This window comes from Pyrgilauda ruficollis, unplaced genomic scaffold, assembly GCF_017590135.1.
Source record: "Pyrgilauda ruficollis isolate IOZ18807 unplaced genomic scaffold, ASM1759013v1 scaffold20, whole genome shotgun sequence".
NCBI lineage: Eukaryota > Metazoa > Chordata > Aves > Passeriformes > Passeridae > Pyrgilauda > Pyrgilauda ruficollis.
The window spans coordinates 1,846,937-1,859,252 of NW_024519207.1; the positions used below are offsets into that span (position 1 = coordinate 1,846,937).

The window sequence follows — 12,316 nt, forward strand, 5'->3', positions numbered from 1 at the left end:
GGCCGCCCGGGAGAGGCGCCGGGCCGGGGTCGGGCGGGCTCTGCCACCGCGGGCCTCCGCCGAACGCAGGCCGGCGCTTCCTGCTCCAAACGGGCGGGTGTTGGAACGGGAGTGCTCAGCCTTCCTCCCTGAGGCAGGCTGGCGCTGGCGGTGCGGCCCGGGAGCGCTCGGTGCGCTCCCGCCGGCAGCACGTGTGACAGCCGCGGGGAGCCCCGCCGCTGCCCTGCCGCTGCTGCCCGGGGTGCCGGCCTGCTGTGACCTTGGGAAGCGGAGCCACGGCCTCCCCACGCGGGCTATTGCAAGGAGCAGCGCTGCCTTCTGGGTGCATCCCAGTCTTTGGAGACTGCATGGGCAGAGAGAAACATCTGGGGCTGAAATAACATCTGCTTGCAGGGGACTCTGCAGGACCTGTTACACTAACTAACGCTTCTGTATTTCTAGGTTTGAGGTTTGGATTTGCTTTGGAAGTCAGAGAGCAGTTGCTGCCTCGTTCTACCTACGTTCAACTTTTAATATAGTAGTATTATTGCAAACAGGAAAAAAAAGGTAGGTACTGATATAATACTAATTTAGTTTTGACTAAGACTTAAATCTTCTGAAAGTGGTACTGTGCTGATATATCAGACAACTAAACTTCCTTGTCTCTTAAAAGGTCCATATTTTTATAGGCATATACTTTTTGTCCTTCTGCTGCCAAGTTTTCCGTGGGTGATTTGGCATATGCTCCCTTTGAGGACCGGCATGGGTCGATAAGCACTCAGCGTGATGAAAGCAGTGTACATTTTACTGAACGCAGCCAATTGTTGCTCTCTAGTAATTCCTTTCATTCAAAGTCTGTCTCAATGATTTGGTTTTTTTCTCCCCTAAATAAGGAGCAAAACTCAGAGTGCAGTGTGAACACTAATGAGATATGTAGGATAGCCCAGCGTAATTTGGTCTTGGATGTGCCATGCTGTCTGTAACAAAACAGTTCAAATCTGAAGCCACAATTCTGAAATTACTTGTGTTAGTGCCATTTATTGCAAGAGCAATGTTTTATTTTGTTTTAAACTCATTTAGATTTATTTAACAGATTGGATGGGTAAAGTCACTGAGTGACAGTATTTGGCCTACTGGTGTATTTTTCTAATGTTCAAGAATAATAAATCTGTTTAGAGATAGGCTTTCATAAAGCCTTGGTTGTATTCAAGTGTCTATGTTTCTTGTACAAAGGATGTGGTTTATACAATGTGTCTTTCTATAATTCTTTCAAGGTAGCCTACTGGGAATTATGTTTCCCATTGAAATTAGGCCAAAATACATTTTGGGAGGTAACAGGCTTCAAAAGAAGCATTACAGTATGTAGAGGAGTGAAAATTGTTCTGTTTACTGATGTACTGTGCTTGGAGACAGGCTTAAAAGCCAGTGAGACACTAATTCACATGTATATTTGTGTGGGGTTTAAGACTCATGCAGCTTTTTGACAGCACTGGCAGACAGCAGCACGGCTCTGAAACAGTGGGAGCTCTTTGGCTGAGTTATTTTACCCCAGATAAATAAGCTTGTTTTAACTGTTTGCCCAGTGCAAGTATCTTGATGCAAACTTGAGAACTGAATTCATTTGAATGTTTTATTTCAAAGTGTCACATTTGTATTTCTGCTTTCCAGCTGCCTTCCTGAGAGACAGAGTGTAATTCTTACTTGTAATATTCTGTTGTGGGGGGGACTTGCACTAGGAACATGACAGCCAGACACAATTCAAGATGTTCATGTTCATTCCCTTTCTACTCCTCTTCCGAAAGCCACCAATGTATCATCATGGGTAGAGTTTTTTTAGCTGTTCTTCACCATGAGGAGAGCAGATTCTGTTTTGTTTATAGGTGAGGAGCTGAGACAAGCATGAAATATTCCAGCTTTAGACACCTGAGGGAAGACTATGCCTCTGTAATCGATACAAAAGTAACCCTCAGCACTGCTCCCTGGATGTATTTTTTTGCTTTCATTTGAGAGATCCAGGGAGATAAGAAGCTGGAAAGCCCAAATGAGCTGAATCTAGGCACTGATACTCCAGGAGATCTGCCCAATGCAGCAAAATCAGTCAAAATACAAGTATGCTAAGTCTCATTCATGAGCACAACCATTTTCCATCTCTAAATGGAAAAATGGATCTGAGGGTGTTCCTGTAATGCTTTTGCCTGTCAAGTTATTGTAAACTGTGTATGTTTCATCTTTCTCTTCCCTCAGGAGACAAGTATCTCCATACCTAACCGGAAACGGGAGACTTTGCTCTGAAATAATTGATAAACAAGTGTGAAGCATGAGGATCAACTCTGCTGTTCAGGCTGCTATTGACCTCACAGCAGGTGCTGCAGGTAAGTAATGCTTAATTGCACAAAACTTCTGAGAGGCACTTTTAATGCCTTTGACAAATAAAAAAGCAGTTTCCAGTTGCTATAAAAAGCCTCACCCTCTGTGTTTTAAGGATATAAGGAGAAGCAGTGACCTCAGCCTGTGTTGTAACTGTATCACTATTGCTCCTCCCTGGCAAAACCCCTGCCGCACAGTGAAGAAGACATAACACCTTTCTCGGACTAAACATTTTCTATAAGGAGGTTTAAGTTCTGCTTACATGAGTTTATGAATCAGTCAGAGTATCAGTAGAGTTTTGCAAGGAAGTCAGTGTGTGAGTGATTGAGGTGCTGCTTTTGTCCCAGGAACTGTCCCTAACCGAAAGGGACAAAAGGCTGCCTCAAGGGTTTCTGGCTTAGACAACATCCTGGTGTGAATCTCTAAAGCCTGTGAAGCTCAGCAGTAGAACTGATGATGAATTTGCATAATTGATTTCCACTTCAGTCTACTCTGTGCTGTAAAATTTTGCTGGACCAGTTGTGTGGAAATGGTTGTACTTTCTCACTGATATTGCCATGTTGATCATGTGCGTGGCTCAGGGATGCAATTTTGAACTCTGCTAGGGAAAAGGGGTCTTTTTGACACTTCTAACCTAAGAGTGGTTATATGGAAAAGGTGGAAGATTTGTCTAATTTACTTTTTTAATTAGTTTAGACAATGTTAGTGATTTTTTTTTCTTTCCCACATAATAAATATTGCAGTCAGTGCTTTTATGGCATTGTTAATGCTGTGAATATGGCAGTATTAATGGTGTTAGGTGCATTCAATGGTAGTTATTTGCAGTCATTTGTCAGAGTGAAGTTTAACAGTGGAGTGAGAAAGAAGGGGTAACAGCACAACCATTATTCTGGCAATCTCTGCACTCTTTAGAAAATGTAATTAAGTGAGCAAACAGCTTGTTCCTCCAGAAAATGCATAACCTGGTTTTACCTTCCTCTCGAGATACAGTCTTGACTACCTGATAAGTAAAGACATATTGAGGCAAGCAAATTCTGGACAAGATTAAATAAGTCATTTGGCTGTCTGTGGTCACAGTCCTTTGCCTAGGATCTAAGCAACCTCTAATACTTTCTTTGATTCAGTAGGACTGTTTTCCCCACCACTGCCACATTATTAGGACCACACTTGTTTGAATGTTCAAACAGATTGAATTTTTGGGTTTCTGGTTTGTTTTAATTTTGTGGCTGGGTTGGGTTCTTTATGACTCTTTACTGCTGGCTGGAAGAATTTTTTTTTCTTAATATTTCAGATAATAACAAGGACTCTTGGTCTTTATCTTGAGGCTTAAAAAGTTCATTGTTGCAGTTTACTAGACTTTTTGACCCAACTCCAATAACAGCCTTTTTGGAACAGCCATTCTGTCAACTCCCAATTTTTCAGCTGTACATTTCCAAGACCATTCCTGGTTTCCCTGGACATCTTCCAACAGCTATTATTTTATTACAGGAACCTAGCATTTGTCCTGTAGATTAATATCTACCTGACTTCCCTGCAAATAACATTGGCTGAGCCTTCCTAGCTCTGTTTTTCATTTGAAGCTTACATGGGTGTTACTGGTCTGAGCCAGCTACTTTTCTCCTTGGTTATCCTTCCAGAGCAGGAAACTCTTTGTGTTTCCTTGCATTTTGCTCTGAAGCTTTTAATGATCCATCTGGTTGGGAATGAGGTTTTATGGCAGCTAGATCCTGAGTTTCTCTCAAAGGCCTGGAGTGCCTCTTTGCAGAGAAGCAATAACAATGTTATACATATGTGTTTGCAAAGAATAAAATGGATTGCAAATAAAACTAGTTAAACAAATACTTAACTCTTCTCCCCACTTAAAAGAAAAATAACTAATCTTAATTGGATGCACAAATTTGTTTCCATTTCAGTTGCTTTCCTATCTGCATTTACAGATAATTAAAGGTATGTGCATGTCAATTGTGCTTTGGTTAAAGATCAGCTTCTGTTTTAGTCAAGTTCTCTCTTGCTTAAAAACCAAACCATGAACCCTATATAAGGTACACCTATCATGTGTTTCCTGTCAAGTATCTGCTTCTAATAGATTACTATTGCTGTACACTGTTTCTTACTGAAAAAAATGTAACATCAGCTCTTCCTGCAGACTATAGAACTGGTTAGATCTTGCAGAAGAACACTGCACTGTGAGCAAAATGGTTATTGATGACATTGATGGAAATATCACACAAGTTTTCAGGGTATTGACCTTGCAGTTCAGTTTGGAAAAGATAACATGTTGGGAAACTTTGCCCTTTTGCCCTTTTTCAGCTTACACTTGACACTTGACAGTCTCGGGAAATGTGCTTAAGAGCCACCTGGAGTTTTGAAGTAAAGGGTTTGAGTCTTTGGTTATCAATTTATTATGTATGATCAGTTTGGCACTCTCAGCAGTGTTCCTCTTGTCCTGGAGGAATCACTTGATTACTAATCTTTCAGGGTTGAGATTTTTTTGTTATTATTAGAATGTAAAATCAGAGATGCCTTCTGAACCACTGCATTAATGGGCAAAGGAAAATATTATTTAACTCATTGACACAAGTGACTTGATTGCAGAACAATACCTCTAATTCAGTACAAGTTTATAAAAGTGAGCTGATTCATTTAGATGCTTGCTTTTCATGAGATAAAAAAATATTTAACGAGAATCGTGATGTTACTGCTCCTTTGCCTGATTTTTTTTTTCTTAAGGTAACTAAATTCACCAGTGACAATTGACACCATTGTGCTAAAATCAGTGCACTTGTCTTTTCCTACAGGGAATTAATTAATCTTTGCTTTCTGTGTGATTTTCCTAATACTGGTGCTCCAGCATAGGTTTTGCAGTTGTGATAACATGCAGCCCCTGTTAACTTCCACTGCTTGCCTAGGTGGGACAGCCTGTGTGGCGACTGGCCAGCCCTTTGACACTGCAAAGGTGAAGATGCAGACGTTCCCCAACATGTACAAAGGACTTGTTGACTGTTTTGTCAAAACCTATAAGCAAGTGGGACTTCGAGGCTTCTACAAGGGAACCACACCAGCACTTGTAGCCAACATTGCAGAGAACTCCGTTCTGTTCATGTGCTATGGATTTTGCCAACAAATTGTGAGAAGAATTGTTGGAGTAGACAGGAAAACAAAGCTCAGGTTAGTAATAAATATCTGGTTTGCATTTTAAAATAAGTAAGTATATATAATTTAATGCAATTGCTATTTGCCAGTACTGTACTGTCAAGTGCAAGTGAGGTCCCAGGCTCTCCTCTGACAGTGTAAGTGTAGTCAATTTTGGAATATAGGCCTTAGTGTGACAACATGGTGTCTAATATAACAGAGCTGTCTACTAACCAGTCACTGCAGCTGGCTGGTTTAGATGATCACAGCTTAACTTAAGTATTCAAGACTGGGAACATTTTTACCAAGAGGATGGAGCATTTCAACACCTGAAAGTTTGCATTCCTTTAATATCAGGTTGTTCTGATATTGCAGGGGGCTTTTCTTACAAGGAGGCATACTAAGGGAGAAGGGCACTTTTCTAATATTGTCTTGCTTTTAAAAATGTATTTATTTAAGGTTCAAAAGCTTGCTCACCCTACAAACCCCTTACCTTTTCCTACCCATTAAAATGTAGGAAGTAGGCCCACCAGCAATATGTTTCATTTCTTCACTGTCTTTTGTGATCATACTGGGAGCTAGACCACAGATGTGCAGATGTCCTAGGATCACCTCACATGACTGAGGCACCATGGTCATGCTGGATGTAGGGAAGGTAGTGCAGGAAACTTTGAAACGGTATATTGGTGTACTACTCTGTCTTTGGAGTTGGATACAGAATGGGAATGTGAGTATGTAGCAATAGCAAGTGCCTTTGACATCTGAAAATTCCTTCCTTGGTCAAGTAATGGTGCTTTTCAGATCCAAGATGCCTTGTTGATTCAAGGTCAAATAGTGTGACTGCAGAGCTGTTCTGGGACAAAACATTAAAGAATTTAAGTTTACTTGAAAGATTGTCCCTTGGTGATGTTTCCTTATTCTCTTCACCTGGATCATTGTGGGGGCACCTTATGAGGCACAAGTAAGAGAGAATTGTATTGATGTGGTCTTCAGCAGGGCCCTGATGAGAACATGTGGTCTGTCCAGGACATCCCCACCCATTGTTACTGTACTGTTACACCTTCAGAAAAGGACAAACTATAAAACATTTTTCAGTTAAAGGAATACGTATCACTGATGCATAAGTCACAAAGAAAAGAGATTAAGAGAGAAATGCTAAATTCTCTTTATCTTTTAACATATGCTTAGCTTAACAACAGATTTCATCATAAAGTCTAAAGTGAGACAACAAATTGGAAAGAGAAGTGCTAAATTCCATTGCTGCTCTGCAGGCAGTTTCTGATACCTTCCACTTTGAAAGTTCTCATTACCACCATATCTGAATGTCATGAGCTTTGCTTCATGTCATAATTTGAGTTTTGTGATGCTTCAAGGTGAAAAATTGTAGCTTTAATCTCTCATACCATAGATGTATCAAACTGCTGGGCACAAGGCAACATCTCCCTTGGATGGAAAGAATTTCTGTGCTGCAGTGAGATCAGTCTCAGCTGTGCTAACTCCCCAGGTTCTGAAAGCAAAGCTCTACTTCTGTGGTATTATGCAGCTCCTGTCCAAAACACCAGGCTCTGTAGGAGCCTGTTTAAAATGCATCATAAAGCAGTGTTGCTCCCAAGTACCAGCCTTTTGAGTCCTTGCAGTTTAGCAACTCAGAATCTGTGGTATGTGTAAAATCACCACAAAATAAGCCCCAGTTTTGGAACACTGAGTCACTGCAGATGACAGTGCTGTCTTGTTTGGTGGTGTGGTTTGTTTGTGCTGTCTCTGATTCACATGGCTGCATTCATAGCAGCACATCCCTACAAAGATTACAGTGATCCATTGTGCCTGCTTTCAGTTTTCTAGCATCTTCCACTGAAAGCCTTTATTAATACTACTAAGGTGAATTTGAAAATAGTGACATCTATCTATATGAGGTGACTATTGCTCCTATTCTCTTTGAGGAAGGGAAGTAATAAGTAACCAAAAGTTGCCCAGTAAAACAAGTCTATGGAAATCTTCATAAGTGCTATCAAATCTTCCCTTCCTGGCTTTTACTCTGCTCCAATTACTGAAGTATAGCAAAAAGGTTAGAGGTTGCAACATATCCCTTTGGTGTCAAAAGGGTGTCTTTCAGTTGTATAAGAAAGATTGCCTGTCTCCTGTTAAAAGACTGAACCAGTCTTGCTTGGAGTCAGGATTTCAGCTGCATGCATTTTGGACATGTAACAAAACACAAACATCTGATCTGAAATACAAAAACAGGGCATATCATGAAAGAAATGACTGATTACAAAATAACTCTACTGCACCAAATTCTCTATATATGATTAGTAACACTATATGATGTTACTCTAAACCATTTCACAATTAACCTTGGAAAGTGATTACAAGTGTTAAAAAAGTGAATTTAGTTAATACAATCAAAATTGAATTCTGAGTTAGTTTTTTAACATGGCCAATAATCTAAGAGGCACTCTTTATAATATTTGGGTTTCTAGTTAAGCCTTGCAATTTACCAGTGGCTTGAAATTAACTTAAAGGTTGGAGAGAGAACAGCAACTGCTGTTTTGTCATAAGCAGCTTCCTCTGTTCTCTTTGAATCTTGTAGAATAAATAATGTTATATTTGTGTTGGTGAATACTGTAGTGTATAAAAGTATATTTCTTAACTTTTAGGTCCCATCCCTTTGTTACTAAGTGGAGGTTTTGGAGGCAGCTGTCTGTGGATTGCTGTGTATCCTGTGGACTGTGTCAAATCTAGAATTCAGGTTCTTTCAATGGCTGGAAAACAAGCAGGCTTTATGGGAACATTTGTAACTGTTGTGAGAACTGAAGGTGAGTATCCAAGCAGATCAACTGAATCTATAGGGCTGAAATCTATACCCTCCAATACCCAAAATCAGCTAAGAAACCTAGTCCAGTGATAATGTGTTAGAGACAGACAATAACTGTTTCTAGCAAGCAAATACCTACTTCATGTAGTGTGGAAAGCTTGGAATCTAGAAACTGAGACCTACTTCATCTTCCCTCTTGGTTCAGGAGATGACTCACTTAAACCTAACAGAAGCATTACTATGCATTAAAAGCAGATAAAGAAATGGGCTCTATTACTTGTGACCAAATCTATACATGAAACCTGAAGGAACTAGGTAAGTTCCATGCAGAAGTTTTCTTCACCTCTAGAAGTTAATATATGGTTAAGGATTGATTTATCAAACCTCCCTATCCAGCCTGGCAACTTGAGGCATCTACCTCAGCATCTCCTCTCTGGAAAACACATGTGTCAGGCACTTTGGAAGAGGGTCTAAGAATATACATGGCAGCAGACATGAATCCTGGCCCCATTGCTAGGTAAGATATTCATCAGAACTGGAGTCTGACTTGGGGCACAGCTTTAATATAGTCTTTCTGCCCCCTTGCCAGCTGTGGTATAGCCATTGTCAAGTTATCTAAGCTGGCCAAGACCTTGTCATACCTGAAACAAACATCTAGCATAAGCCCTTACATGGCTGAACTCCTGTTACAACATTAGGTACTCCCATATCAATATCCAGTACCACTGCAATCAGTAGCTACACCAGTGAGTTCAGCTCTCTGTTCATGCTCCTCTAGGCAAAAGCATTGCTTCAGTATCCTTCACAGGTAAGAGCAGAGTGGTTGATGCAGACAGCCACTTGAATAAATTGCTAACTGGCTCTGGTTTCGTTTCTAGGCGTGCTTGCCTTGTATTCTGGACTAACACCAACTATGATCCGTGCATTCGTGGCCAACGGGGCACTGTTCCTTGCCTACGAGTACAGCCGGAAACTTATGATGAAACAGATAGATTCTTACTGATACCGCCTAGCAAACGAAGAACAAGAGATTGTTTAAGGGTCATTTAAATAAATGATGAAAAACACATAGATCACATGATGGTCTGAGCAGAACCAAATCAGTGACCTAATTTTAGGAACTCAACTCCAGTTTAAGATTTGTAATCTTTTAAAAATCAGGTGATTTTATGGAGGTGCGTATATGTTGCTTGAATTGCACAAGCAGAACTATCTCCCTCTTACAGATTCTGCACTAGGTACACTGCATGTCATAAATGTCTTTCCCGACCTGTACTGGTGCTAAAAATATTTACATTGACCTGTAGGATTTAATGTAACATGCAAGAGTAGGTTGTGAGTTGTCTACAGCAAAGCACTGGTTTTAAAACTGTGCTGCAATTGTGACCTTTTGCAGTTGTTGCTGATGTCCGACTCAAAATAACATCAGTTCTGGCCTAATCTTGCTGAATATAGATGACTTGGACATACCCCTCACCCAGCTACACCCCTGTCCTGCTCTGGCTCCCTGCTGCTTTGTGACTTGCTAAGGTCATGGAAGAGGGTGTCCTTACTTACGTACTCTGTCCTAGTGAATGGGTTTATAAAAGTAGGAAACATTCACCCCCTACTTTATATGAGACTTAGAGCCCAAGATATGCCTACATTTTTGATAAAAGCACAGTAACAACATTAAGGCTATGCTGCATTGCATCCTGTCAAGAAGTGCTGGAGTATGCTAAGCACCACTTAACATAAGGGACACTGCTGAAAATAGCTGCTGCCTCTGAGCACAGAATTGTGACTTCGTGCAGGCTCCTGTTTAGATCACCTTGGCACGAATGAGGCCACATGCTGGAAGGACAGGAAGCTGAAGAGGAACAGAAAGCCAGAACTGAGTGGTTAACTGACACCATGGTCTCTGACATAGCAGTCTTACTGGGGCTGGAGTCTTGCCACTTGCTGTGCCTCTTCAGCTGAGTGGAAAAAGCTCATATGACTGGATAGCTTGTATCACCTTCAGGCCTGGAGGGCATGGCCTGCTCTGTCATGTTATTTGATGAAATATGTAGTTAGTCAGCATTACCCAAAATGATGCAGTGACACCTCTCTCTAGATGCCCCTTTTGTTCTTAAAGTAGAATGCTCTTTCTACAAGCATGTTCTGCTTTGTGAGAAGGAGATACTGCCTTATCCTGGAATAAGTTGAGCAGGTCTTAGAACAGCACAAACTTGTCCTGAGTTGTACAGAGATGCTGCCTGGGTGCTCTTAAGTGCAGCCCACCAGTGTGGGGGCAGCGGGGGGCACAGACAGAGCCCTTTAACTCACTGAGATCATCACAGCTACATGGAGATTAGCAGCTTGTCACAGCAACCACATTTGTCAGTGACAGACAGAGCTGAAACAACCTAATTTTGCATGTTACAGCTTTCAGATCCCAGAAATAGGAACAAGCTTTAGGCATAGATGAAATCCCCTCTATACCTGCTGCCTCTTGCAGTGGAGCCAGGGCGCACTTAAACTGGCTCATTCCTTGCATTGTTGCAGCCTCTTTGATGGAAGGTTGTTGCTGCAGTTCCACAAAATCTTCTTGCTCCTCCAGCCTCCAATTGCAGAAAGAACAATTCATGTCCCTTTCATACACCACGAGAAAAGGCAGTTAAAGCAGGGCATGGCTGAAGGATCTTCAGTGTCTACTGCACCAATACAGCTTGACTGACTGGTACCATAGGGGCAGCACTACTCTGCATTGCCAGTACTTTAAAAGGAATTTATACCAAATGTTTAAATGATTCAGGTAGGAGGATGAGGCTTTAAGAGTTGTTAGACTTCCCCTTCTTTTTAAAGTTGTCTAGCTAAGAGAAAGAGTATATTTGTACATGTTTCTAGTAGTTATGAAAAGGTGAGGACAGACTCCACCTCAGTGGAATACTTCAATCTATTTCTTAGATTTGTCTTTGCTTTCATTTTTTAAAGCTCATGGTTGCAGTTTTTAGTATAAAAATTGAAGCTTCAAGAGAAGCAGGGTATTTAAAACAACCAACAGCAAGAAGCTGGTGGCATTTTTGAGATTTTACCTTCTGAAGTTGATGTAAGCAGTAATTTTTCCATTCAGAGCTGCTTAAGCTGTACACATGTATCAGTTGTTCAGCTAAAAACTTCATGATGTTGGTATAGGAATTCACAGAAATAAAGTTTCATTTGATTAACTGAGTACCTGATGATTGTTTATGCCATTTAACAAGCTCATCTAGCTGAGAAACAAAAAGGTTGAATTCAGCATCACCTTTCTGGAATGAAAGAAAAAGACTTTATACAATCAATGAACATATAAAGCCTCAAAACTGAGGGGAAGGAGGCAGCTAGAGTAAGATGCTGTGAAACAATTTCTGATTTTACATCTATGGAAAATGAAACCTATAGTTCAGCACTTGGCCTGTTGCTTTTTTAGTACCAAAGTCAGTTCTAGTATTAATGTTCACCTCAAATTTCAAGTTACTAGATTACCACAATACAGGCTGTAAGGTTTTCTGTCAGAAGAATGCCAGGAGTTCAGCACAGGTCACCTAAATTCCACAAATATAAGGGACAAATACCCACACCCACTACCCTGCGAAGGTCAGTGCAGCAGGGAGGCAGGGTCCATTGTTACCCTCTTCTGAGCAGTGGTACCTCACAAGAGAAACATTGTATATCCCTTCTATAGCTATTTTGTTCCTCACTCCTGCTTTCACTTTAGTTTTCACTTAACTGCATGTACTTCAGCTAGGAAAATCTGACTTGGTGCTACAGCCTCTGCTGCTGCTATCTGAACAAACTGGCTCACTCCCTAAGCAGGAAGATGGGTCACCTTAGGTGCCCTGCCAACTACATCAAAGGGCATCCTAGGACAGTGGACAGATATCCAATTGCCTGAGTTAAGCCAAAATGAACTTGGGCATCAGCCACTAGTAGCTGCAATGAAAGGGCATCCTTTTTTAGCCCCTAGCCACATTCACGTGGACACTGAGGTAAACACATAGCAGTAGCAGAAGTTGAGCCCACACA

General features: G+C 41.1%; 1 protein-coding gene across 1 annotated transcript; it reads left to right on the plus strand.

Moving 5' to 3' along the window:
- Nucleotides 1–6: 6 nt before the first annotated feature.
- SLC25A15 (solute carrier family 25 member 15) lies at nucleotides 7–11,478 on the plus strand. Its single transcript, XM_041466931.1, has 5 exons — nucleotides 7–546; nucleotides 2,224–2,351; nucleotides 5,256–5,543; nucleotides 8,127–8,291; nucleotides 9,169–11,478. The coding sequence occupies exons 2-5, from the start codon at nucleotides 2,297–2,299 to the stop codon at nucleotides 9,291–9,293; spliced, it is 633 nt and encodes a 210-aa protein (XP_041322865.1). The 5' UTR covers nucleotides 7–546; nucleotides 2,224–2,296; the 3' UTR covers nucleotides 9,294–11,478.
- Nucleotides 11,479–12,316: the final 838 nt, after the last annotated feature.